This window comes from Zootoca vivipara, chromosome 2 (assembly GCF_963506605.1).
Source record: "Zootoca vivipara chromosome 2, rZooViv1.1, whole genome shotgun sequence".
Taxonomy (NCBI): domain Eukaryota; kingdom Metazoa; phylum Chordata; class Lepidosauria; order Squamata; family Lacertidae; genus Zootoca; species Zootoca vivipara.
The window spans coordinates 20,273,453-20,301,449 of record NC_083277.1 but is presented as its reverse complement, the minus strand read 5'-3'; the positions used below and the strand labels follow the sequence as shown (position 1 = coordinate 20,301,449).

Sequence of the window (27,997 nt, the reverse complement as noted above, 5' to 3'; positions counted from 1 at the left end):
CAAAACGGCTGATGTTTTATTGTATTTTTAATATTTTGTTGGAAGCCCCCCAAAGTGGCTGGGGAAACCCAGCCAGACTGGCAGGGTATAAATAACATATTATTATTATTATTACTGCTCAAGGATGATAGGAACTGTAGTCTGATAAGGTTCTCCATCCCTGCTATATACATTCCACGTCATGCTAAATCAGTTTCACCAGGGCCCAGCTCCAGTTCAAAACAGAAGTGTGGACACACTCTGGGGTGAGTTTTGAAAGGCAAGCCAGGATTTGAGCAGAGAAAGAAATAAGACAGCACGGCACAGAGAGCAAAAGCCTTTGAGCCTTTATTCACACACAGGTATAAGCCGCCTTGGTTGGGGCAGATCACACACAGGCATGGCAATGCAGCTGCCTCACCTGACCTTCCTTTTAGGCAACCCCTCCTCTGTCCTGTTATTGCTCTGAGCAAGAGACCAGCAGAAAATCAGAACAGGAACATTCCGCTATGGCATCTTAAGTGCTTCCTTACATGCTGGACGTTGGCAGGGAAGGGCTTTTCCTAAAGAAGCCTTGATGCACACAGTGGTGTGCGTCCACAAAGGCTGGTGTGAGAGTCAAGCAATGGTGGCAAGGGACAGCCATAGGAAGCGGTGCTCCGGGCACTAAGCTAGATCTAGGCAGGGGTAGCCATGACTTATTCAAACACATGACTGGGAGCAGTGAATAGGACTTACAAAATGGGAGTGGGTAAGGGAGGGAGAGAGAGAGAGGAAAAAAACCCACATCACATCACTGGCAGGTGTTGTAGATTTGGATCTGCTGATTGATGTCCCCCAAGATGACCCTCATCTTGGCCTCAAGCCCGTCCAGTTGGGCCGCTTTATCTTGCAGCAGCCTCTCATTTTCTTCATACGTTTCTTCCAGCGCTGAATGGGGACAGGGAGGAGGAGAATTGCAGCAACAAAAAGGAGAAAAGGTTACAGGTAGGTAGCCGTGTTGGTCTGGATCGAAGTAAAATAAAAAAATTCCTTCAGTAGCACCTTAAAGACCAACTAAGTTTTTATTTTGGTATGAGCTTTCGTGTGCATGCACACTTCTTCAGATCTGAAGAAGTGTGCATGCACACGAAAGCTCATACCAAAATAAAAACTTAGTTGGTCTTTAAGGTGCTACTGAAGGAATTTTTTTATTTAAAAAGGAGAAAAGTTAAGGAAAAGATGGGCTGCTAAAACCGTCCCCTCCCTGAATCCTGCCGCTCCAGATCCACAGAACAGATTTGGCAGGGCAGGGTAGAGAAAGTTCTGTTGTGCAAGTGGAAGCCCTTTATGCAGAGAGGGCGACGTAATGAGTAGAGGCATGTAGACACAGTAGAGGCATGTGCCCCTTTGGGCAAGAGGATTCCCCGCCACCCTCCATCAAGAATGTTTGTGTTAGCCTCCCCACTGGAAACTCAGTGCCCAGAGAGCCATGGAGAAGGTGGATTAAGGAGTGTGTGTGCTGGGTAGCAAGGCTTGGCTGCAGTGATCTATAGATCCCGGGCAAGCTGCCTAGCTTTGCCAGAGGGTGGCATTTGCCAAGAAGGTAGCATGAGCAAGGGCAGGGCATCTCCTGCTGTTTTAGATAGAGAAAAGCAACAATTCAAGTCCCCTCGCAGTGCTGAGATTCCCACGATGCTAAATCCTGCACAAGATGCTTGTGGAGATTGCCCACAGCTCTGCCTTCCCCTTCCTAATATCTTACTTCTATGGGAAGGGCCCCACTTCCCGCAAGAGTCTAGACCAGGCACCCCCAAACTGCGGCCCTCCAGATGTTTTGGCCTACAACTCCCATGATCCCTAGCTAACAGGACCAGTGGTCGGGGAAGATGGGAATTGTAGTCCAAAACATCTGGAGGGACGAAGTTTGGGGACCCCTGGTCTAGACTCCCATTCTTCCTCAGTAGTCCCCTCTGCTTTCCCATATCTCATAGAATCATAGAGTTGGAAGAGACCACAAGGGCCATCCAATCCAACCCCCCCTGCCAAGCAGGAAACACCATCAAAGCATTCTTGACATATGCCCGTCAAGCCTCTGCTTAAAGACCTCCAAAGAAGGAGACTCCACCACACTCCTTGGCAGCAAATTGCACTGCCGAACAGCTCTTACTGTCAGGAAGTTCTTCCTAATGTTTAGGTGGAATCTTCTTTCTTGTAGTTTGAATCCATTGCTCCGTGTCCACTTCTCTGGAGCAGCAGAAAACAACCTTTCACCCTCCTCTATATGGCATCCTTTAATATATTTGAACATGGCTATCATATCACCCCTTAATCTTCTCTTCTCCAGGCTAAACATACCCAGCTCCCTAAGCCGTTCCTCATAAGGCATCGTTTCCAGGCCTTTGACCATTTTGGTTGCCCTCCTCTGGACACGTTCCAGCTTGACAGTATCCTTCTTGAACTGTGGTGCCCAGAACTGGACACAGTACTCCAGGTGAGGTCTGACCAGAGCAGAATACAGTGGTACTATTACTTCCCTAGATCTAGATGCTATACTCCTATTGATGCAGCCCAGAATTGCATTGGCTTTTTTAGCTGCTGCATCACTCTGTTGACTCATGTCAAGTTTGTGGTCTACCAAGACTCCTAGGTCCTTTTCACATGTACTGCTCTCAAGCCAGGTGTCTCCGATCCTCTCTCCTGCAACATCCGGGGCTTTCTGCGTTCTGCCTGTTTGCAAGTTTTCTACCCCAGCATGTCATGTGTCACAAAATGAGATCTTTGTGGGATTTATCAGCTGTCTAAACGGAAATGGCTCTTTAGGGTTCTATCCTCCACAACGCAACAAGAGAGATGGAAATGGAAACACGTGGGCAGCCTGGTGAAATTCCACTTGTACTGTGGAATTCTCTGTATATTAGGCAGGCAGCTTCAGTGTTTTGTTTTCAGATTCCAGTTTAGAACATTTTTATTTACATAAACTTGCCCTGCCACATGACTCGGTTTTATGTTATTCCGAGCTTTGTCTTTTTAGGTTTTTAATTTTGATTTTATGCACACTGCTTTGAGAAGATCTCTCCGCCCCCTTCTTGGTTTAGCAGTATGGAAATTTATGCATACATAAAATAAGTAATTAAGCAAACTGAAGACACCGAAGGGCAGGGCAGGGCTTCCCACAATCAAAGAGCAGTTTCGGCATCTCATGTAGCTCCCTGTCCTGCCTACTCTCAAAATTTATGGTCTTCCTTTCCTTGGTTCCATCACCTCAATCTATTTGTGTGTGATGGTGACAGAGAGAATCTTTCGAAATCTGGATTTTGGAAGCGGTGTACAAACCAAATGCAACAAGTTCACGTGGCCTCAGTCCAGTACAGTCATACCTCAGGTTAAGTACACTTCAGGTTGAGTACTTTCAATTTAAGTATTCCGCGGACCCGTCTGGAACGGATTAATCCACTTTCCATTACTTTCAATGGGAAAGTTCGCTTCAGGTTAAGTATGCTTCAGGTTAAGTGCGGACTTCCAGAACTAATTAAGTACTTAACCTGAGGTTCCATTGTATACCTGAAGGAGCGTCTCCACCCCCACCGTTCAGCCCGGACACGGAGTTCCAGCTGCGAGGGCCTTCTGGCAGTTCCCTCCCTGCGAAAAGCCAAGTTACAGGGAACCAGGCAGAGGGCCTTCTCGGTAGTGATGCCCGCCCTGTGGAACACCCTCCCATCAGATGTCAAGGAAATAAACAACTATGTGACTTTTAGAAGACACCTGAAAGCAGCCCTGTTTAGGGAAGCTTTTAATGTTTCATGTTTTGTCACTTTATGATGATGATGATGATGATGATGGGAGCTGCCCAGAGTGGCTGGGGTATAAATAATAATAATAATAATAATAATAATAATAATAATAATAATAATAATAATTATTATTATTATTATTATGTACAGTTTACTGAGAGTCCAGAAGGCACAGAATTGTGTGAAACCTAGTTTTTTTTGGGGGGGGGGAGAAATGTCACACACCACCCCAGAGAATATATTTCCCCCCTTCTCCTGGTAACTTACCACTCAGCCGCTGCAGCTTGTCATGAGCATCGCGCAGCAGGCCCTTGGCCTCATCCCGCAGGCGCTCTGCTTTCTGCCGGGCCCGGACCACGTGCTGCGCCTTGCGTTCCACTAGGTCCTTCATGGTGCGGTACTGGTCACCCAGTGTCCCGTCCAGCAACTGAGACGCAGCAGGAAACAAGGTGCAAGCGGTGAGCAGAGTTATGCTTCCCACCATCCTTGGAGCGTTGCAAGGAAGATGGCCGGAAGAAAAGGCAGGAAATGGGCCTCCTCTGGAATGACTTTAGTGCAGGGGTGTGGGGGGGGGGAACGTGTGGCCCTCCAGAGGTTGTCAGACTACAACCTCCCACCCACCCCTGACCATTGGTCATGCTCACTGGGGCTAATAAGGTACTGGAGTCCAAACAATATCTGAACAGGGTGATCCCTGACTTAGTGGATGACTTTAGTTCATGCCAATCTTGCTGAGCCCAGTTTTCATTCATTCATTCATTCATTCATTCAATTGCAACATCAATGTGTATTAGTACTTTACAGCAGTGGTCCTCAACCTTGGGCTTCCAGATGTTTTGAGACTACAATTCCCATCATCCCTGACCACTGATCCTGCTAGCTAGGGATCATGGGAGTTGTAGGCCAAAAACATCTGGAGGCCCAAGGTTGAGGACCACTGCTTTACAGGGTGCAAGGGGACAAGAATCCTAAAATCTTGTAAATGAGGCCAGGAAGGAATGCCATCCTAGATGAGAGCAGACAATGAAGGCAGAGTTGTTGCTTTTCGCTATCTCCCGAGGGTGGTGCCCTCTGACCACTGTAAGAAACAGGGTGCCAAGCTCTCCCCCTCCCAACTCTTCTAATTTCTGGAATCATCATCAGCTATTTCTTCTCAAGGTCCCATGCCTCTGCTTGTGGCACATTATAGGGCTAGGCTGCATGGATGGATCCAAAATAGGAATTGAGGGATGGTCAGCCCTAGTTCTTGGACTTTGGGGTAGGCCTTTTAAATGCCTCCCAACTTCCTGACTCCAAAGGAAAGCATGGAGAGGTGAAACTGGCAGGGCCTGGTGGCTGAAGGAAGGCAGGAGGCTACCAGCCTGGCTCTGTTGGCCAGAGGCTTCAGTGGGTACCTAGCCACACAGCCTTGGGAGGCAATAAATGTTGTACTAAGGTGATCATTCCATCAGGGCAAGCATTTCAGCTTGTCAGATGGAAAGACACACCCCCTCCTTTGCCCCGCATGCTGTTCCAGGGGTTCTCCGAGCACCCGGGCCCCCAAGCCAATTAGAGGAGTGGGGTGGGGAGTTAGAACCTTGTTGCTGATGGGACTGGTGAGTTGATCCCACTGTTTATTTTCTCTTCTTTTATAAAATAAATAATAATTTAATTGGTATCTTAACAATCAAAATAAACAAACTGCCAATATACCAAAAGATAGAAGGGAGAGACATTAGCAAAATCTCCTCTGATGCTTTTCTGACAGGTAAGGATTATTTTCCACCTGTTTTATGTAACGTGTCTCGAAAAGTGGGCTGAAGCCTCTTGGCCACGGTGGTTGGCAGAGCATTTGGGTGAAGGAGCATCTCTGACGCCATCTTCATTTGTTTTTTTGCCTGATTGCCTCCAAACAGTCAATTTCACCCTTTGAATAATTTCGCAGGAATCACAAGCACCCAGAGAAACTGACAGCCAGTCACCATCACTCAGCTTTAACTACCCTCCTAATAACCCTGTTAGGTGAAGCGGGGAGAAGATATTCCAGGGGTGAAGATGAGCTCATTGGAGGGAGCACATTTCAATTGCGTGCTGCAGCTCAGTATTACAGCAACGGGAGTTTGTTGGCGCACTTGGTAGTTTCTAATAACCTATAAAGACATTAGGACGAAACTGGCAAGACTGAATTCCTGGAGCCAAACGAATGAAAAAGCAAATGGAGTGGGCAGCAGCGTCCCCAAAATTATACGGCGAAGAGGATACACGAAGTACCAGCTAAAGAATGTGAAGCATTTCCAAGTACCAGTTTGCACCAGAAATACTTGTTTTGCATTATTCACTGCAAGCTGCCTAGAGCTTGTATGACGAAACATGGTAGGAAACCTTCCAAAATAGAAATAAAATGAAACTCGAACTTATACTGCTGCGTGGGCAGCCACCCATTCGCACCCTGTGTGTACACAATGCAGCAAGGATGCTTCCTTCGCCTGTCCTCTCAATCCTAACCCAAGAGACAGCTACTTATCTGTCTTTGCCAGACTCCTGGACCTTCTCAAGCCCAGCCTCACATACCTGTTCGGCTTCGCCAGCTCGGTCCCTGGCAGCACTGGCTGTCTCCTCAGCTCGCGAGGCAGCCAGGCTGTTGTTGGCCCGTTTCATTTTGAGCGCATCCACCTGCTTGTCGAGGTGACCCACACGCTCCATGGCTTCAGCCAGCTGACCTTCGGCGCTTGCGGTCTGCTGCTGGATCTGAAGGGAGAAGGGAGGCAAGATGGGAAGCTGGAGAATAACCAGGAAGGTCTGCTGCTTCTCACCGTTGTGGGAGGGTCTCCCCCATCCTACACAAGAGCCCTGACCTCACTGAGGAGATGTTACGACTCGGGGGATTTAGACATAGCCGCCAAGTCTCCCGTATTCCCCGGGAAACCCCTGTTTTTCCAGCTGTTCCCAGCCGAAAAAAACGGATTTTTTTTGTTTTTTCCTGGTTTATTTTGGCGCGGCAGCCATTTTGGAACTGGGCGGAGCATGCTCAGAAGCGACTTTTGATGCTGCTTTGACCAGTTCCAAAATGGCTGCAGCGCGACTTCTGGTGCGGCGGCCATTTTGGAACAGGGCAGAGCAGCATCAAAAGTCGCTTCTGAGCATGCTCCGCCCAGTTCCAAAATGGCAGCAGCGCTACTTCCGGTCCAGTCCCTTATTTCTCAGGCCGGAACTTGGCAGGCATGGGATTTAGAGGGCATCTTGGACCAGCCTCTGGTGCCCTTCCATCTTTGGAAGTTCTGCAGCCAGAGGTGCCCTCAGTGCCAACGGCTCAATGGCATTACCATTTTGAGGCATGGAGGGCTCCAGCTCGCAGACCGTAACAGAACCGTGGCCTCCCCTGTTTCAACAGAATCCACAACTCATTAAATTGACACCTCCCCTTTAAAAGCAAAGGCTCCATTCCTCGGGGGTAGGGCTGACTGCTCCAAGGATGCTGTAGGCCAGGCATCCCCAAACTTGGCCCTCCAGATGTTTTGGGACTACAACTCCCATCATCCCCGACCACTGATCCTGTTAGCTAGGAATGATGGGAGTTGTAGTCCCAAAACAGCTGGAGGGCCGAGTTTGGGGATGCCTGCTGTAGGCCTAATTAAGGCTGAGGGCTCGCCCACATCTCCATTTGCCCCACTGCTTCCCCCCAGGGAAACCCAATTGTTAGCATTGGATTGGAACAAACAACTGGGGTTTTTTTGTTTTGTTTTCTTGCGGATTGCTGTTTGTTCAGATTTAGCACTAAAGAGCAGGTTTTCTGGGAGGGAAGCAGTGGGGCAAAGGCAAAACTGCTTGGTTCCATGCCTAGAAAAAGTGGGCCAAGTGGAAAAAGCACTCGGACCCGTGGTTTCTAGACAAGTGGAAGTGTAGACAAGCACTCAGCCTTGTTGCTTCTTGGAGCTCTCCAGGGTGCTAGTCACCTTGCTTCTTTGGACTTGGATCTTCAGAAAGCTTTCAGCAAAGTACCTCACCAAAGACTCCTGAGTAAGCGTGGCAGTCAAGGAATAAGAGGAGAGGTCCTCTTGTGGATCAGGAATTGGTGAAGTTGCAGGAAGCCAAGAGCAAGAACGAAAGGGCAGTTCTCCGAATGGAGAGAAGTAGGAAGTAAGTCACGATTGGGACCTGTGCTTTTCAACTTGGCTCATAAACAATCCAGAATGAGGGGTGAGCAGTGAGATAGCAGAGCTTGATGCTAAATTGTCGAGGGCATAAGGGCAGCTGATTATGTTCCAAGTCCTTCTCAATGTTCGATTATGATGCACTTTCAGGGGAGGGCTGCGCACAGCGGCGGGGCTTACCCTATTAACGACATTCTCGGTGTTGTAGATGTCGCTGGCCGCGTTGCGGATGGCTTTCTCGGCGGCGCTTTGAGCCCGTTTGGCGTCGTCCAGAGCCTTCTTCACTGCTTCGGCTGCAGTCTTTACGCTCTCTGCTCGAGCGCTGGAGACGGGAAAAACGTGCAGCAAGTGTGAGCACAAGCGCTATGTGCACTAGTGTCCCCACTGCTGCTGCGATGGCCGGGATGACAAATCCATGGCCATTTGTCAGGTGGGATCTCTGTGTACAGGTGTCGTTTACTTCCCCCCCCTCCTCCGAGATCCGTGCCAAGCCCTCTCTCTGGGTGAAACAGAGCCCTGAAAACGAATCTGGCTGACTTATCTGCTCCCTGAATGTTTTCGTGCTGACCATTTGTGTTCCCCGCTGCTCAGTTTTTATTTTTTGAAAATATATATATTTGATTTCACAAGTGTAGAATTATGACATTGCCAAATACAGATCCATATTTAGAGATTTCTCCAAATCTCTAGACTTCCCCCCTCCCCCCCGTCCATGGGTCCTATTATCAACCTTTTCAAATGCATATTATTTCACCATCCAAGTTTTATGTCTCTCCATTTTCTCCATAGTAATTTCTGCACTACAAGTGTTATGACAATCCTGCTAATGTTTTCACCTGCTTACCGTGGTCTCTCAAGGTAAGTTGTAATTTCCCCCCGTTCTTTATTGAAAGTTTTGGTCTTCTTGGTTCCTGAGCTTTCTGGTCCTGTTTTGCCATTTCGACCTGCTGTTTGGTTTTTAGCTCTGCATAGTTAATTTGTTTTGTACTAAGCCGCTTTTGAATGGCTAATTGTATAGCTGCCTCCATGTTTCCCCACATCAGTGAAAGTTTGGCCCTCTTTGCATCTAAACCACTCCTGTATTTGAGCCTAGATGGCAAACTAGCCCAAACAGTGACTGCCCCACCCTTGTACAGTGGTACCTCGGGTTACAGGTGCTTCAGGTTACAGACACTTCAAGTTACAGGACTCCACTAACCCAGAAATAGTACCTTGGATTAAGAACATTGCTTTAGGATGAGAACAGAAATCGCACGGCGGCAGCAGGAGGCCCCATTAGCTTAACCTCAGGTTAAGAACAGTTTCAGGTTAAGAACGGACCTCCGGAACGAATTAAGTTCTTAACCCGAGGTATCACTGTACTCTGTTCGGTTGCTGAAACGCAGCCACACGAAAGCCTAGTAGAAGGCCCTCCCATCCTTACCTTCCAAGTCCCGGACTGCAGAATCCGGGACCGGCAGCCGCGTGACACCGGAAGTTGCATCACCGTAACTTCCGGTGTCGTTTTGCCCTTCTATGGGCACCAAAAATGGCCGCCGCCGGCTTCAAAAGTCGCTTCTACGCATGTCATGAAGTGCGTCGATGCAACTTCCGGTGTCGCTCTGCCCATCTATGGGCACCAAAAATGGCCGCCGCCAACACCGGAAGTCGCGTCTATGCACTTCTGGACATGCATAGATGCGAATTTTGAAGCCGGCTGCGGCCATTTTTGGTGCCCATAGAAGGGCAAATCAGAAAGAAAAAAATGGCCGCCGGCAGGAGAAAATAATGGAGAAAAACGGGAGATGAAGTGATACGAGGGACCACCGGGAAAAGGTAAGTAAAAAACGGGGGTTTCCCGGGGAAAACGGGGTACTCCCATCACCAGTACAATCATGTTTCTAGCAGTATCTGGTATGCACAATGCTTCACAATTCTCCTCATTTAACTTGGCAATACACCCAACAAAGGAGGTTCTTTTCTCTCAGCCTAAGGCCCAATGGTGAGCTTCATGGAGGAGAGGGGATTTGAACCCATGTCCAAACCGAATAATAAGCCCACCATCAGTTCAGGTTTTAACAGCAGCTGTGGAGAGTTCTGACAGGGTGCTGGTCCCGAACTGCAAACTCCTACGCTCCCCCAACTTCCTTTCCCTTTGCTGAATAACTAGTTGCTGCTCACGAAGGGAGAATGACTAAGGGGAGCACACTTCTGTCCCTATGGCCTCTCCTCTGGGTCTGACAGGAGCAGCCTCCGCCCCACGCCCTCTCCGGCCCCCTCGCACACTCACTTGGCGCGGCGTGCGTCTTGCAGCAGCTGCCCCGCCACACGCACGTCTCCCGCCGTTTGGTCCAAGATGGCGTCCACATTGGCCAGGCTGCTGACGCGCTCCTTGATTTCCTCAGCAAGGTGGTGGATCTGCGCAGGGGACGCTGGGATGGAGAGTTCCAGCACGCGGGAGGCCACCAGAGCAATGCTGTCAGGGTCGGCCCCCTCAACTGTGTGAGGGATGGGGTCAGTCAGCACCGTGGACGGGTAGAACAACAGGCCCCTGCTTCTCGGAAGACCCACTGCAAATGTCCCCTCTTCCCTGCTTTCTTTCATCCCTGTCTGAATATCCCCCGACACGCACGCACGCACTCTGCTGGAACCATCAAGGGGTAAATATGTCCACCTGCCTTGCCCCACAGCCCTGCCTGGAACTTGTATAAGGAGGTGCAGCGACATCCTTCACTTTTTGGTATGGAAATTTGCCCTTCCCTTTTTGGCAGGAACATGAATGTAATTGGCTTTTGTTTTATTCTTTTCAACATTAAGATTGCATTCTGTTTATTCTCTGCGAGAGCTCCTTGTGAGGAGGGGTCGACTGTCCAACTACTTTAGGAATTGTTGATCTGTGAGGGTGAATAATGGGGTCTCTTTACAGCTCTCAGCAGCCTTAACAAACTATAGTGGGGTTTTTTTGGGGGGGGGGAGCTGTTTAAAAGTGTCATTTTATTGGATTGTTTAGTGGCACGTGATGTACCGTACGTTACATGAGCTGTCTTTTTGAGACAGCAATGGACAAAATACAATTAGGGACTGGTGTAGGGGGCAGCCCAATCCCACACTTACGATTCAGGAACCCCTTGATTTGCTGGATGAGGTCCCGCAGTTCCTTGTTGGAGCGCTCCAGCCGGGCTTTGGTGGCATTAGCGTTGTCCAACGCGGCCTGTGCCCTCTGCTTTGCCTCACCTGCCCGTGCCTTTGCCTCGGCCACCTGCAAAGGACACACCAGGTCCCCTAGTCAGCCAGCAGGGGGAAGCAGAGGCCTAAGGATGCAGGGAGCATTGCATTCCAGGAATAGAGCCAGAGCTAACTCGGTTTACTGCCTTGAGAACTACGTCCAGGCCTTTGTGCTGCTGGTCTTTCCGATGAAACGAAATAGGTGCAAAACGGAAAGGCTCTCACGGGTTACCTTGCCTGCTGCTCCCCTCTGATGGCTTACCTGACGCAGCAGGACATCCACGTCAGCCACAGCACGGCGCAGCTCCCCTTCGGCGTGGCGGGCTCGATCCAGTGCGTTGTCGGCCGTGGCCACAGCCCCGTTGCAGTTGAGGCCCCCGCAGTGACGCCTGCCGTCTTCGTCACGGCAACCAGCCCCTCCGCAGGGGCTGCTGGAGCAGGGGGCGTCCCCTGGAGCGCCGCACACCTAGAGGAGAGAGCGCTGGAGGAAGCATGAAGAAACTCGCCAGCTGTAAATCACATGAAATAAGTTTAAAACAAAAACAAAACAGGATTGGCACAGGAGTGGCCCAATGAGCACAGCAGCTCTTCCTCAGTAGGTCTTGCCCCTATGAAGCAGTTGCAGAGATGAAGGGCCCTGCCTCCCCACAGCTGCCTAGGTCCTCCAGGGTTTCCCCCAAGCAATCTGAGTCTCCGCTTGTGTGAGACTATGTGACGCTGATTTCTCCTCCGCCCTCTTCAGGCCTCTCCTAGTTCTGGAAGACCAGGAGGGGAGGGGAGCTTGTCACAGCAGGAAGGAGAGGTACCTGTTGTGATGGCCTGGGACTCTGGCTCAGACTCAGAGCCGGAGGAATCGCAGCCTGCAGCAGACCCTTTGCCTGAGACGTCGGCTGAACTGAGGTTGAGGCCTGATTCTGAGGAGCCTCAGTCTGCTCAGCCTCCCCTGCAACAAGCATCAGCTGAGCCGAGTCTGGGGCCTGAGCCTAACTTGGTGCCAGATGCAGGAGATACCTCGTTGCCATCAGCCGGGTTGTCACCAGCAGCTGGCCCCCTGCTGAGGCGGCTCCTGAGTCCAGTGACCCACCGGCGTCTCCTGAGCTGCAGAGACTCAGGGCTGATAGAAGGAGGGACCTGAGCATAGCTGCCAAGTCTCCTGTATTCCCCGGGAAATCCCCGTTTTTCCAGCTGAAAAGACGGATTTTTTTGTTTTTTCCCGGTTTATTCTGGCGCGGTGGCCATTTTGGAACTGGGCAAAGCAGCATCAAAAGTCACTTCTGAGCATGCTCCGCCCAGTTCTAAAATGGCGGCAGCGCTACTTCCGGCCTGCTACTTCCGGCCCGGTCCCTTATTTCTCCGACAGCAACTTGGCAGGTATGGACCTGAGTACTCGCAGGAGGAGTGCTTGCCTCCAGGCAAGGCGAGGGAGTGAGTCGCCAGGGGATCGGGGCCATCCGTTACCCCGTTCAAGATAAAAGGCAGCCAAACCCTGCTCCAGGTTGCGGGAGTGACATTGTTGGTTGCTAGATCCTGCCAGTGTTCCTGCCTCGCTTCCCTGCCTGCGATCCTGACCTGCCTTAGTTCCCGGACTTCGTACCTGTTCCTGACCTCACCTGACGCCCTGCCCTGCTCCCAGCCTTGGCTTCTTTGGACTGTCTCTACCCTGAACCTACGAACCACGGACCGCACTTGGACTTCCCCTCTTGGGTAACCCCTGGGACCACCACACCCGTGCCTCTTCACCAGCCAGACTCTTCTCTGCCTCTTGGCCTCCCTCATCCCACAGTCCTGCTCCCGCTTCTGCCTCTGATTCTGGACTTCTCTCTGCTACAGACTCCCTCCACTTGCTGAACCCTGTTACCTCTTCAGCTTCTGAAAACCTCCTCCCAGTCTTCTCCCTCTGACCACTCGTTGTCATCTCACCACCAGTCCCTGGGCTTTGAGCCTTCTTCCCTTGGGAGTTCCCCAGATGGTTCCCCTCCCTCACTATTCCTCTGCGTCCAACCGGTCCCTGACACTCGCCTGCTGTCAAAAGGTTTCCTTCTTCGCTCCGGCCACTTTTGCCTCTGGCTCTGCCCAACCACCAGCATGTGGCCTTGAGGTGCTTGCCCAGAAGAGAATGTGGCCCCCAAGAGGCGGGAAAAGGTTCCTTGCCTTTGCTCCGTGCGGTTCACAGAGAAGAAACTTAGCAGCGCGGTCTGAAAAGTTCTTGAGCTAGCCTTTCCCCCTCAACCAAGACATGACTGGCTACCTCAGGGAGCTGGAAGCCTGTCAGTATCTGGCTCTCACACGCTTTACCTTGTGGTGTTTCCTTCGCAGCTTCCCCACCCACCTTCTCATTGATCCGATGCAGGCTCAGCCCTCGAACGCGTGTCGACAGGTCGGTCAGGGCTCGCCGGTTGGCTGCATTCTGCCGATTGAAAGCGTCTCTCCGGGCTGCCATCAGGTGCTCTGTGCGTCGCCGGGATGCGGCCGATTGGCCGACAGGGCTGGCGAAACCCACCGTGGAAGCGTTGGCCCGGTGCTCAGCTTCCCGCGATTGGATAAAGGACTGGCGGACGCTGTCATAGGCACCTGCCAGGGGGAGTCGGGGTGGGATTAAAGAACAGGACTGCTTTGGGTCTTTTTTCTTTTTCTCACTACCAAGATCAGTGAGGTCTTGGAGAGAGAGAAAAAATATTGCTTAGGGGTGGGGCAAACGAGCCTTTTGCTGCATCCAGAAACTAACATCTGAATGGGCCTTTCAATGTGCACCCAATACATTTACTTTGAAACTTGAGGACAGAGGTTCTTTTCATTGTTCCCAAAGGCACTTGAAAGCAAGATGTGTCTTAGAAAGTCTCTGGAGGGATTCAGCCAGGAATATTAATACTAGTGACAATAGCAGTTCAGCTGTAAGGTCTGAAGCCCATGTATTCTGTCCTGCTAGGGGTCAGCAAACTTTTTCAGCAGGGGGCCGGTCCACCTTCCCTCAGACCTTGTGGGGGGCCGGACTATATTTTGAAAAAAATATATGAATGAATTCCTATGCCCCACAAATAACACAGAGATGCATTTTAAATAAAAGCACACATTCTGCTCATGTAAAAACACCAGGCAGGCCCCACAAATAATCCAGAGATGCATTTTAAATAAAAGCACACATTCTACTCATGTAAAAACACCAGACAGGCCCCACAAATAACCCAGAGATGCATTTTAAATAAAAGGACACATTCTATTCACGTAAAAACATGCTGATTCCCGGACCATCCGCGGGCCGGATTTAGAAGGCAATTGGGCCGCATCCAGCCCCCGGGCCTTAGTTTGGGGACCCCTGTGCTAGACCTATGGGAAACCCCCATAATAATAATTTGTATGTCGCCCACCTGACTGGGTTGCCCAGCCACTCTGGGCGGCTTCCAGTGAAATATAAAAACAGCATGAAACATTAAAAACTTCCCTACATGGGGCTGCTGCCTTCAGATGTATTCTAAAAGTCATATAGTTGTTTACGTCTTTGATATTTGACAGGAGGGTGTTCCACAGGGCAGGTGCCACTACTGAGAAGTCCCTCACAATAGGGGTCCAATGTGCTCCAAAACAGCCCCCTTGTCAAACAAATTGGGAGCCTCAAGAATCTCTGTGGAGAGGATACTGGAATTGATAATGCATAAATAAGCATACTGCTTGTGTACTGCATATTAAACTTAATGTACCACTGGACAACTTGCTGTGGTTATACAGTTGTAACTTGGAAGCTGAACGAAATCTGTTCTGGAAGTCCGTTCGTCTTCCAAAACGTTTGAAAACCAAGGTGCGGCTTCCGATTGGCTGCAGGAAGCCGCTGCAGCCAATCGGAAGCCGCGCCAGACGTTCGGGTTCCAAAGAATGTTCGCAAACCAGAACACTTGCTTCTGGGTTTACGGCATTCAAGAGCCAAAACGTTTGACTCGCAGCGCGTTCGTCAACCAAGGTACAACTCTATGTTGTTCTTGTATTTACAGGAAAACCAATAAAAGTGATTTGAAAAAAACAAAAAAAAAGCACACACACAAAAAGGAGCCTGGCGTATGGGAGCAGACTTAACAAGGCAATGCAAAAGACTGGAAAGGAATGCACTTGTGTTTCCCCACTAATAATAATAATAATAATAATAAATTTTTTATTTGTACCCCGCCCATCAGGCTGGGTTTCCCTAGCCACTCTGGGCGGCTTCCAACAAAGATTAAAATACATTAAAATATCGCACATTAAAACTTCCCTAAACAAATACAGTTTCTGGTTTGAAAACAGGTGAAGCATCATTTACTTTCTCTTTTGGGAGCTAAACGCTCAGAGGAAATTTGGAAGCAGGACATGACTGGAAAGAACAAGCCTGGCCTCCACCCTGGCTCATGAGCAGAGGCTGCAAGTCAAAAGGGTTGTGGGGCCAGGGGGAGAAGAACTGCAATTCTACGTTTGACAAAAGGGCTGGGTAAAAATGGGGAGGGGGGAGTATGTTTCTTGGGTCACTTTGGACACGCACTTACCCAGCACATTGGCATTCTTGAGCGCCTCCAGCTGGCGCGTGAGGTCTGCGAGGCTGAGGTTCAGGGCCCGAGCGGCACGTTCCAGCGTGCCTAGAGCATGGTTGGCATTGAAGTTCCTGTCCTGGGTGGCCGTCAGCAACCCTTCCAGGCTGGTCAGCGTTTCCGTGACATCGGCAATCTCTTGCCTGGTAAGAGGACGTAAGTGAGAAGCGGGAGGGAGGGAGGGAGGTGCACTGCCACCCAGGATTGAACCACCCACTGTTCCTCTTCGGAGAAATGAAATAAATAGCCTTTTCTAAAAAACAACAACAACCCTGAAGCCTTTCTTTTAGGAATTCTAGGTGCCGAAACCCCAAGGGAGCAGGAAAAGAACTATTTATGTATGCCGCCACAGCTGCACGGATGTTATTGGCCCAGAGATAGAAAGAAGATAAAGTCCCTACCAGAGAAGAATGGCAGATCAAGTTGGTGGATGATGCCGAAATGGCTAAAGGCACAGAAGAATCAGAAATCAGGAAGACCAAAATTTTAATAAGGAATGGGGGAAATTTGTAACCTATCTTAAAAACCATTGCAAACAGTTAAAATCTTTAGTAGGATTGTAATAGCACTTCCAGTTTAATGGTGAGTTTTGGACACAATGGAGATGTAAAAGATGTGGGTTATCATAAAAAATGCAGGAGGAAATGATTAACAATAGGACCCACAAAGGGGAGGAGGGAAGTCCTAGAAATTCTTTGGAGTCTATGTTGTTCGTTCGATATATGAATGTAAAGTTTTAATCTGAGAAACTTGCAAATTAAAAAATGTAAAAAGAGAGAGAGGGAGAGGGAGAATCCCAGCTCCCCAAACAAACTATGGTACAGTGGTGCCTCGCAAGACGAATTTAATTCGTTCCGCAAGTCAATTCGTTTTGCAAAAAATTCGTCTTGCGAATCGCAGTTTCCCATAGGATTGCATTGGAATTTCTTTTTTTTGCCCATAGGAACGCATTAATTAAATTTAAATGCATTCCTATGGGAAACCGCGATTCGCAATACGAATTTTTTGCTAGACAAATTCGTCTTGCGAAAAATTCATCTTGCAGGGCATTCGTCTTGCGAGATACTACTGTACCTGGGATTCTTTGGGAGAAGCCAAACAAAAATTGAATGCAGCAGCTCAGTTCCTACCCTGCCTACCCACTGCTCCAAGGCTCCAGCCAAGCCCATTTCCTCTGCACATATACGGGTACCAAGGCCACCTTTCACTCACCGCAGCGAATCCATATTCTGCAAGAGGTTGGTGATTGCAGTGGCGGTGGCATTGCGAGCATTGACAATGGCCTGGACTGCACTCAGCTTGTCCTGGAGTCGACGGAAGGTGCCCTCAAATGCCCCGGTGAGGCCCGTCTGCTGAAGCTGTCGGGCACGCTGCGCAAGGCTGCGGGTGCGTGCGGCCAAATCCTGCACAATGCGGTCCCAGTCCCCAAAGCACTGGTGGCACGGCTGGCAGGCGGGGAACTCGCCGGCAAAACCTCGGGAACACTGGTCACAGCGCACGCCCGAGACCCCCGGGAGGCACGAGCAGTGCCCAGAGATGCGGTGGCATTGCGGCTTCTCGATCCCACGCGGGTCACAGTCACAGGCTGCCCGCAACATAAAACACCGTAAAGGAGAGAGAGAGAGAGTTATTCCTTCACATGTGGCATCTTCCAAGCACCTCATCCCACGTAAAGGGCTCCCCCACCTCCTAGGAAACCACCCAGCTCTTTGTAGACCACATTTTCAAGCTGCATGGACTACCGCAGGGGATTGTCTCCGACAAAGGTACCCAGTTCACAGCCCAGTTCATGCAGATGCTGCGAGTTGTTGTTTAGTCGGTTAGTCGTGTCCGACTCTTCGTGACCCAATGGACCAGAGCACACCAGGCACTCCTGTCTTCCACTGCCTCCCGCAGTTTGGTCAGACTCATGTTAGTGGCTTCGATAAAACAACAAACTCCATGCTGGGAGTAGAACTGTGCATTTTGTCCACCCACCATCCTGCTATGAATGCCGAGTTGGAGAAAACTGATATGACTTTACAGCAATATTTGTGCTGTTATGTCAGCTACTAGCACCACAACTGGGTGTCCCTCCTTCCTCTAGCAGAGTTCTCCTACAACAATATGCTGTGTGTGTCCAACCAACAACCCTGCTTCTTTGCCAACTAGGGATACACCCTCACACCTTTCCAGGCACCTCTTGAAGGTGCCAAAGTCCAGAAAGCATGACAAAAGAAACAAATCCCATAATAGTCTGAACCAAGGGTCTCCAAATTGCTCTTTGTAGAACACAGTCTCCGACCGGTAGCTCTGCCTATTTAAATGCCGTTCATATTATTTCACCGTGTGTGCCAGTAGACTGCTATCTAGTATTTAATCGCCCACTCCAAACGGCTTCATAACAGAATCAAGAAGCTGAGTTGATCTCAATCGTCATTGCTTGGAATACTAACTGGCTTCTAGGATTTCCCCCATCTTGATTACCCTCGCACTTTCAAGCATATTGTTATGAGATTGGACACCCAGCCTTTTAGTGAGTCATGTCCTTCAGCGAGTGGACTAGGCAGAAAAACGTCCATTTGGGCAGGAAGTGAGTGTCAGATTAAGTGCTGGATGTTTAGCTGGCGAGTTTGCCGAAACTGGGACGCAAATGTCAGCCTTTGAGAATCTAATGCTGGATTAATTGGTTGTGCTGCCTGCTTCAGGAGCCAGTTTGCTTCCAGCAGGCTCTCCTTGTACATGATCAAATAACTATTACAAAAGGCACAGGAAGTCTCCAGTGCATTGTACTTTACAAGGAAACTCTCAATGAAGTAGGGGGATTCCCCTTTCTTAAACAGCAGCTTGGACTCAAGAGTTCCTCCTGTGCAAGCAGAAGGAACCCAATTCTGGAGCATCTCTTGACCCTTAGGAAGTGTCGTTTTGGGGGAGAGAGGTGAATGGGGCTGAGATGTGAAATAGGGGTAAACTGCTTTGAGGAAACATAATTTAATTCATAGTTCTTGGAATCCAAACCATCACCTTCACGGGCATCAACACTAGAAACTCGCTTAAATGAAATAATAGTAATAGTAATAGTAATAATTTATTTATACCCCGCCCATCTGGCTGGGTTTCCCCAGCCACTCTGGGCGGCTTCCAACAGAATCCCTGCCTGGCCCAGTGCAAATGTTAAATAAATTGTAGATACACCGAAAAGAAGGTTTTTTTACACCAAGAACTCTGGCCAGAAATTTCAATGTTAGGAATAAATCCTACTCGCGAGTTACAGTCAACTAAGGTATGTATTCTGGTAAGACTAACAGTCTTGAACAGAACAAATGAATACAAACAAGAAATGAGCTTCAAGTTCACTAGAGTATAAATAGTTTAAAATAAATGTTACAACTTAGAAAATAGTAGTACATTACAGTGTAAAGACACAAAAGCTATCAACTAATAATATCCATAAATATCAGTCCGATTCTAAAAGTGTTAAAAGGGTTGTTTTATATAGAACCAGAATGCCGAGTAGATTCAGTCAGAGAACCCAGACAGGGCCCTGTTTCGATATGGACATCTTCGTCAGCTAATTTATGAGGTCGTGTTGACATGTGAAATAGAATTCTATGTTTTTCAAATATTGTGTCTGAGTTTGTGGAGATCAGTGTGTATCTCAGAATACGCAGCACTCACCTCTGCACTGCTGGCTAGGCTCCCCCCAATGGTTCTCCTGGCATTCCGAGCAGGTGCGCCCCCCGAAACCTGGCCGACATTGGCATTGCCCTGTAAACTACAAGGCAGGCACAGTTTGTATTACAACTTCAAGAACTCCCCAAAGCGAGCCCTTTGTACCCTGCCCCATGGAAAACTGAGACACGGAAGGCGTTGTCAGGGTACAAAAGCAAAGATCTGGATCCTAATCAGGCACCCTAACCACTGCTTCACACTACCTCTCAGCCCCTAGCTTTAGCTGGGTCTAAGGAAGTTGCCATGGAAGATGAGCTTAGCATGCGGGAAGTCCCAGGTTCAATCTCTGGCATTTCCAGGTAGGGCTGGCAACATCCCCTGTCCGAGGCCCTGCAATGCTGCTGCCAGTCAGTGTAGACGCTACTGAGCTGGATGGACCAATGGGCTGGCTCAGGATAAGGCAGCTCCCTGTGTTCCTATGCTCTCCACTCCAACCACCTTTGTTTCTTCTGATCCCTGGCATGTGGCCCTCAGAAGGTTCCCTAGAAGAAAATGCTTCCCTCCCCCTCCTGCCCTAGAGGCTCCCAGCCTCGCCTGGCACACAGCTTCCCACCCTAACCTGATTGCAAGCCGAGCTCAGGGAGTACTGCGGGTGGCAGTCACAGGGCTGGCAGCCTTGACCGCTGGCCAGGTTCCAGAAGTTGGGAGCGCAGCGGTCACAGTTCTGCCCCTGGACGTTGGGCAGGCACTGGCATTGCCCACTGTACCGCTCACACTGGCACTGGTCCTGCGACGGGCACTGGCTGCGAACCGTGCCCAGGAAGTTACAGGAGCAACCTGCAGGGAGGGAACCACACACAAGAGAAATAGTGGTGCTTTCAAAATGGCAGGTCGAAGAAAGAGCCTCCGCTTGGAGGGCTAAGCAATGGATCGGCACGAACATTAAATATGCAGTCATGTAGATTTAAAAAGAAACCATGCCTCATTTGGGCATAAGAAACCTAGGCAGCTTTCACACTTCAGCAAGGTAGTGCGGTGGGGGGGATATATAATAATAATAATAATAATAATAATAATAATAATAATAATAATAATAATTTATACCCTACCCATCTGGCTGGGTTTCCCCAGCCACTCTGGGCGGCTTCCAACAGAAACATTAAAATACACTAATTTCTTAAACATTAAAAGCCTCCCTAAACAGGGCTGCCTTCAGATGTCTTCTAAAAATCTGGTAGCTGTTTTCCTTTTTGACATCTGATGGGAGGGCGTTCCACAGGGCAGGCGCCACCACCGAGAAGGCCCTCTGCCTGGTTCCCTGCGACTTGGCTTCTCGCAATGAGGGAACCGCAAGAAGGACCTCGGAGCTGGACCTCAGTGTCCGGGCAGAACGATGGGGGTGGATATGGGGCATGAAAGGGCATTGCAGATAATCAGACTCCTAAATTGTTCCCCACAAGCATTTGTGTGTGATAAAGCAGCCATCCTTGTTCTGTGTGGAAGGCAAAGAAGCCTGCCTTCTTACCACTGCACCTTAGCCCCAGCAATATTACTAGTCCCATTTATTAGCAATCCTGAGGACTAGAAACTGGATTTTTGTGTTTTGTCCCCCCCCCCCACTTTCCTAGTTTTTTTTAAAAAAAAGAAACAAGAAGCTCACATTCTTGGTCCTCTAAAATATGCCAGATACTGAATTAAAACACCAAGTTCCCCACAGCATTTTGAAGACAAGCTTTCCTCTTGGGTCTCAATATAACTGACCTATCTTACAGGAAGGGGACATGGGTGCCTTAGGGGGTTTCATTCACAGTTAACGATTTTGTTGGGATCCGAACTTAGGAATAACAAAATGATATGTGGTTAAGATTTAAGGTGCAGCTGGTCGTCCCGGACCATAAACCCAGAGTGCTCAGGGCGACCTCCTTCCCCCATAAAATTTACAGGCCGGCTGTTGACAAATAATCAGGGAGCCTGAGGCCTGATCCTCTTTAGTTTACTGAAGGACCACCAAGAGTCAGGGTTAGGCAGGTAGCGATGGGAGCAACGTGCGCCGGATGGAAAACGCATCTCTCTGCACAAGAGACACTTACGGCGGCAGGTGCGTCGCGTGGCATCCCCATAATAGCCTCCCTGGCAGTGTTGGCACTGGTCGCCCTCGGTGTGGTAGAGGCAGCGGAGGCAGCGGCCTGTGCGTCGGTCACAAGATCCCGGATCTGCCACGTCAATGTTGTTGTTGCATGCGCAGGGCTGGCACCGCCCCCTAGCCTGCCAAGGGTTGCCGTAATAACCAGGAGCGCACTCGTCACAGCGCGGGCCTGTGTGAGGCAAAAGGCACCGTGTGAGGTAAAAGGCGCCTAGCCCCCACCTCCGCTGCAACACACACATAAACCACGACCACAGGTCTATCAACCCACTCATGTTCCCAGAATACCGTGACTTAACAAGGAAGTCACAAGGTTGGGCTTCTGTCTCCGTTGCGCCCCTTCCTCTCATCTCCTCTCAAGCCCCCAATCCTAGGGCTACAGGGCGCCAGAAAGGTGGACTTGCCTGTATAGCCTGGGAGGCAGCTACAAACTACTGTCCCAGAGCGGCCATCTTGGCGGCAAGCAGCGGCAAAATGGCGTCCAGAGCCAGGTGCCTCAGGGCAGGGGCAGGGCCGGCAGTGGCCCCCAGAGGCCAGCGATGGGTTCCCATAGAATCCGGACACGCAACTGCAATTTGGGGGAACAAAAAGGGTTTGATGAACATATTTGTTGCCATTGGTGTGGGGGCTCATCCCCAGGGCTGTTTGCAGATCGTGGTTTGCAAATAGTGGAAGTTAGGCCTCGCCAGGAGGCCTTTCCCTCTGGACTTCGTACACCTGGGACACCAGATTGTGTGCACCCCCTATTTCCACCGGGGGGGGGGGGTCCCAGGATGCTCACCTTTGGCATCGATCTCCTTCTGTGTGGCCCCGGCAATGCAAACAGCTGCCCGTCCGTGGGTCGCATTCCTCCGAGCGCCCGTTGCAGTGGCATGGGCGGCAGCTGGGGAAGCCCCAGTGGCCGGGCTGGCAGTGGTCACAGCGCGGCCCAAAGGCGCCAGGCCGGCACGGGCACTGCCCGTTGAAGTTGTCGCAGAAACCGCTCAGAGAGCCTTCGCTGTTGCATTGGCACACTGCAAGGGGAGGGGAGCAGAAGTCACACACACGCTGCCTGCTGCTCCTCTCGACACACAAGGTAATGATCTGTGGATGCCTCCTGACCTGCTCATCATGTGCCGCCGCCCCCCCCCCCCATATATGCAAACCCCCTTCACCCGTGTCTGCTAGGGTGCTTCGCAGTCTGTGCCGAGAAGTTTCAACATCCAATTATGCAAATCACAGAATGGAAACGTGCTTGCTTTGCATGAAAATTAATGCACTCGCACCATCTTTCCCTGAACCCGATCATTTAAGATTTTTGCAGCGTCCATCAGCTAATGGCAGGACGAAAAGGTACATCGAAGGACAGAGAGAAAAATAAAGAGACCATCTACAGGAAATGCACAGCTGCTTCAGTTTTGTAAAAAAACAAACAAACCTGTCATTTGAGTGCAAGTGCTACAATATCTGTAATAGGGGAGGTGCCTTGAGGAAAGTAAAAAGCAGAGCGAGCTCGTTTGCACGTAACACTAAGACACACCGCGAATTCTGTGAAGGTGCAAACATGAGGTGGGGAGATTGAGTCACTTTGCTTCTCCTCTGGTCCTGTTGCAGCTGGGTTGTTGTGAGCTAAACGATGGTTTGGCTTAGCATGCTGACCAAACCTGGGTTCATGGTTTGTCTCACTCAGTCTCTTCTTGTTCCTCTGCCCTCCTAGTAGCAGTTGGCAGGGCAGGAGCACTTTACCTGACCTCCTGCCACCTGCATCACTGCAACTTACTGGGAGAGAGAGGCAAGGTGGTGGGGAGGTCAGCACGGTGCAAGTGGAGGATTGGTTCTGTTGGTGCGCTTGCACTGCACTGACCTCACTTCTGGGTGAGTCGTGGTGACTCAGGTGACAGGAGGTCAGGCAAGCACCCCTGCCCTGTCAGCTGCTACTGGGGGAGGGGGGTTAATAGTGGGTGGAGGAGCAAGAGGGAGGCAGGGGGCATGTTATCATTTCCTCCCCCCATATTGCTCCTCCATCTCCAACTCTGCAAGCAGCTCCTCTTCTACAGCCCAAGGAGGAGTTTCAAATGCGGGTTTGCACTTTGGTGCAACGGCAGGAGCAAGAGGAGACCGGACAGCTCTATGTTCCCAGCGGTTCCGTCCTAGCAGAGTGTTTACATCAGCACTGGCTGAAATGCAGGAGCCCAGCGAGGATTGGCCTATGCTTTCAAAAGGGAAGGCGAAAGGGTTTGGGGAAGAAAGGTCGGAACCTGAATTATACTCACCTTTGCAGCCACCAGGCCCAAAGCCGTAGGTGCCGGGGGAGCAACGTTCACAGCGGCGGCCCACGACGTGAGGCTTGCATTGGCACTGCCCCCCATCCGGACGGCACTCGGAGCTCAGCGATCCCTGGGGGCTGCACAGGCAGGCTGGGGGCAAAGGGAGAGTGAGTAGGAGGCAGGGGGACGAAAGGAAAGAGGCACCCTTCCGCTACAAGCCAGCAGGAGCCTCCCTTCCTCTGATATACATAAAAGGGCCTGTGAAAGACACTGAGAGAGGTTGCAACGGCAGTAGCTCAGCGGCAGAGCCTCTGCTTTGCGTGCAGAAGGTTGCTGGTTCAATCCCTGGAATCTCCAGGCAGGGCTGCAAATGTATCTTGCCCAAAACCCTGGAGAGCTGCTGCAAGTCAGTGTAGGCAAAACCAAAGTCCTACATGGCTCAGGTGGTAGAGTATAAGACTCTTGATTTCAGGGTCATGAGTTCAAGCCCCATGCTGAGCAAAAGATTCCAGCGTTGCAGGCGGTTGGGCTAGACGACCCTTGTGGTCCCTTCCAGCTCTACAGTTCCACGAACGAGAAAGACCAGTCATCTGGTTTGGCCAAAGGTAGCTGCCTACACGTCCCCAGTGTGGTGTAGTGGTTAAGAGCGGTAGACTCATAATCTGGGGAACCGGGTTCACCTCTCCGCTCCTCCACATGCAGCTGCTGGGTGACCTTGGGCTAGTCACACTTCTTTGAAGTCTCTCAGCCCCACTCACCTCACAGAGTGTTTGTTGTGGGGAGGAAGGGAAAGGAGAATGTTAGCCGCTTTGAGACTCCTTAGGGTAGTGATAAAGCGGGATATCAAATCCAAACTCTTCTTCTTCTTCTTCCCCAGCTTGCCCACTCCAGTATCAGATGCCGAGAAGCACTATCTATGTGGCACAGGCAACATGCATGCAACCTAGCAAGGATGTGGAGCAGCATTGCTCCCTCTTAGTGTGGGCCTTTTGGGTACCACCTCTCTCAGCTCACCCTCAACCCCCTGTAGCACTTGGAAACATTTCCATTGCTTGCTAGGGCGAGAGAAAGCCTCTACTGCAACCTGTGGACTATAGCTCCCCTTACCCCTGGCCACTGGCTACACTGGCTGGGGCTGATGGGAGTTTGAGTCTGAAGGGCCACAGGTACCCCATTCCTGGTCTACCTGTGCAGTAAGGATGTATTGCATGGTGACTTGGTCGTACAGTGGTACCTTGGTTTAAGAACAGCTTTCCTGTGGGTTAAACCACAGAGCCTAGGGCTTGCCGATCAGAAGGTCGGCGGTTCAAATCCCCGCGTTGGGGTGAGCTCCTGTTGCTCGGTCCTAGCAGTTTGAAAGCACGTCAAAGTGCAAGTAGATAAATAGGTACCACTCCGGCGGGAAGGTAAACGGCGTTTCCGTGTGCTGCTCTGGTTTGCCAGAAGCGGCTTAGTCATGCTGGCCACATGACGTGGAAGCTGTACGCCGGCTCCCTCGGCCAACAACATGAGATGAGCGCCGCAACACCAGAGTCGTTTGCGACTGGACCTAATGGTCAGGGGTCCCTTTACCTTTAGTTTACGAACAACTTGGATTAAGAATGATGCAATCCCAGAAGTAGGTGTTTTGGTTTGTGAACTTTGCCTTGGAAGCAGAACATGTTCCGCTTCCTGTTGAGTGTGTTCCATTTGTAAATTGAGTCCCCCGCTGCTATGGTTTAAGAACGCTTTGGTTTAGGAATGGAATTCCGGAACGGATTAAGTTTGTAAACCAAGGTACCACTGTAGTTGCTTGTTTTTAACACTCACGCAGCGCCCCCTGGTGGATGATGGCCGACATGCTGGTGAGCAAGGTGATGCAAGGCTCCGGCGTCGGCGCCTTAACCACGGGCTGAGCCTGCTGGGTGCAGCGGTAGCGCTCAAAGGTCTCCTTGCGGGCGATGGAGGCGGCGTCCCCGGCGATGAACATCTCCAGGGAGGAATAGCGCGGCATCAGGACCAGCTGAGCAGGGAGGGGAGCGAGAGGGAGGCAGAGAGGAGGTGTTATTTGCAGCAGGCCACGGTTCCCCCTACAGAAGATGCAACCGGAGTCTCAGTACTTACAGAGTCCAGCAGCACCGCAGCCCCTTGCAAATGGTCACGTCCTCCGTAGCGGGTGAACTCTACCCGGATGGTGTAGCTGAGCCCTTGCTCCAGACAGACTGGCTGGGGCAGCACCACAAGCCTACAGAACAAGAAAGGGCCCGTTTACAGCAAAGAGGAGCGGAGGGGCCGGCATTATTATTTTTTGCTGTGTGTGATGATCCTATGGCAGGCGAGAATTCTACCACTGAACCACCAATTCTACCACATCAAGAAGGATACTGACAAGCTGGAACGTGTCCAGAAGAGGGCAACCAAAATGGTCAAAGGCCTGGAAATGATGCCTTATGAGGAACGGCTTAGGGAGCTGGGTATGTTTAGCCTGGAGAAGAGAAGGTTAAGGGGTGATATGATAGCCATGTTCAAATATATGAAAGGATGTCATATGGAGGAGGGAGAAAGGTTGTTTTCTGCTGCTCCAGAGAAGCGGGCACGGAGCAATGGATTCAAACTACAAGAAAGAAGCTTCCACCTAAACATTAGGAAGAACTTCCTGACAGTAAGAGCTGTTCGGCAGTGGAATTTGCTACCAAGGAGTGTGGTGGAGTCTCCTTCTTTGGAGGTCTTTAAGCAGAGGCTTGACAGGCATATGTCAAGAATGCTTTGATGGTGTTTCCTGCTTGGCAGGGGGTTGGACTGGATGGCCCTTGTGGTCTCTTCCAACTCTATGATTCTATGATTCACTGAACCACTTATTTTTTCCCTTGTTGGGTTGGCACCCTTAATTAACCCTTCTGGATTTCCTACCGATCCAAATGGAAAGTACGAAAAGCTAAGAGACTTGGGATCCTCCTCACAGGCCTTGATAGCTGCAGGCTACGAGGAAGCAAGAGCAAGAATCTGCCAACGAGTTTGGGGTGTGGAAGCGCAATGCCATGTGAGCGAGATGAATAAACACCCTGCCATAAAAGATAATGGGAGAGGATTTCCCCCAGCAAAGTATTTGTCAAATACCTAAATACAGACGGGCATTTACCCTTGATAGATTTAATGTACTGCCATCTGCTTTACTGCAGGGAAGATTCACAGGTAAACCATATGTGTAACGAGTCTGCCCCTGCGGTATTTCCGAGGTAGAAACTGCCTCCCACGTTTTATTACGCTTCAGGGAGGCTTTTAATGTTTAATAGATTACTGTGTTTTATTTTTCTGTTGGAAGCCGCCCAGAGTGGCTGGGGAAACCCAGCCAGATGGGCGGGGTATAAATAAAATTATTATTATTATTATTATTATTATTATTATTATTATTATGCTGCCGTTTCTACAGTTACATACGCCGGGTTTTAATTTCTCCTGTTACGCAAAAATTCTCAAATGAATCCGAATCCCAATGCCTAAAATTCCTTGTAGAAGATAATGACCCTGAGATTACGATAAAAGTAGCCAAATTTTGTGCGACTGCCATAAAACTCAGGGAACAAGCGGTGTCACCACAATGATCAAGGCCCCCCAACGGCAATTTTAGGCTATATTTTAGCGACCCAGTTTTAATTTACATATTCTAAATGCTGTAATATATACACGTGTACCGCCCCTGCTGTGTCAATTTTAAGGCTACATCATTGAGTTTTATGATTTTTGATTCTGTATGTGAGCTGGTCTGTGACCGTAAATAAAATTGTAATTGAATTGATCCTATGGCGGCTGCTAGATTTAGCAGCAGCCCAAGCAGAAATCTGTCTAGGGCCAAATTTAACCAGCCCCCAAATAGAACTAAATGGCGTCTGCCCCAGTGACTGGGACATCTAGGTAGCCTGCTTTGTCCCCTGTGACGGATGGGAAGGTGCTTCTGATTTCAGCAGAGCTCTGGAAGGAGCCTGTGTGAGAGGCAGGGAAGGGAAGTTCTCCTAGGGTGAGACCACTAATTCCTGGTTGGTTGGTTTTTAAAATTGCTTTTATTAAAGATTTTATTGGGTTTACGAAAGAACATACAAGTGGGACCTCGATTCTCGAACGTTTCTGTTGACGGATGTTTCGAGACTTGAACGCCGAAAACCCAGAAGTAAATGCTTCCGTTTTTGAACACGCCCCGGAAGTCGAACGTGTTTCTCAATTTTCTCAATGAAATTTGCAGACCACCCTTTGCACCTCGGTTTTTGAACATTTCGGAACTTGAACGGTCTTCCGGAATGGATTGCGCTCGAGAACCGAGGTACCAGTGTACATCGTCTCTGTTTTC

General features: G+C 50.0%; 1 protein-coding gene across 2 annotated transcripts in view; it reads right to left on the bottom strand.

The window, feature by feature from the left end:
* The window catches only part of LOC118080881 (laminin subunit beta-2), a 60,297-nt gene that overhangs the window by 4,236 nt on the left and 28,064 nt on the right, over positions 1-27,997 (bottom strand). Inside the window, exons 16-33 of one of the 2 annotated variants that reach the window (XM_060271261.1) lie at positions 25,780-25,900; positions 25,486-25,678; positions 23,683-23,826; positions 22,212-22,443; positions 21,835-21,998; positions 21,378-21,602; positions 19,907-20,124; positions 19,294-19,390; positions 16,849-17,221; positions 15,595-15,779; positions 13,416-13,657; positions 11,349-11,552; positions 10,976-11,120; positions 10,152-10,359; positions 8,063-8,204; positions 6,303-6,479; positions 4,020-4,179; positions 767-909 (exon numbers count right to left, since the gene is read on the bottom strand). In XM_060271261.1, the coding sequence (XP_060127244.1) occupies positions 773-909; positions 4,020-4,179; positions 6,303-6,479; positions 8,063-8,204; positions 10,152-10,359; positions 10,976-11,120; positions 11,349-11,552; positions 13,416-13,657; positions 15,595-15,779; positions 16,849-17,221; positions 19,294-19,390; positions 19,907-20,124; positions 21,378-21,602; positions 21,835-21,998; positions 22,212-22,443; positions 23,683-23,826; positions 25,486-25,678; positions 25,780-25,900 (3,367 nt within the window). In that variant the 3' untranslated portion in view covers positions 767-772. Of the gene's footprint in view, positions 1-661; positions 910-4,019; positions 4,180-6,302; positions 6,480-8,062; positions 8,205-10,151; positions 10,360-10,975; positions 11,121-11,348; positions 11,553-13,415; positions 13,658-15,594; positions 15,780-16,848; positions 17,222-19,293; positions 19,391-19,906; positions 20,125-21,377; positions 21,603-21,834; positions 21,999-22,211; positions 22,444-23,682; positions 23,827-25,485; positions 25,679-25,779; positions 25,901-27,997 lie in introns of those variants that run through there. The other variant, XM_035106866.2, reaches the window with a different exon arrangement.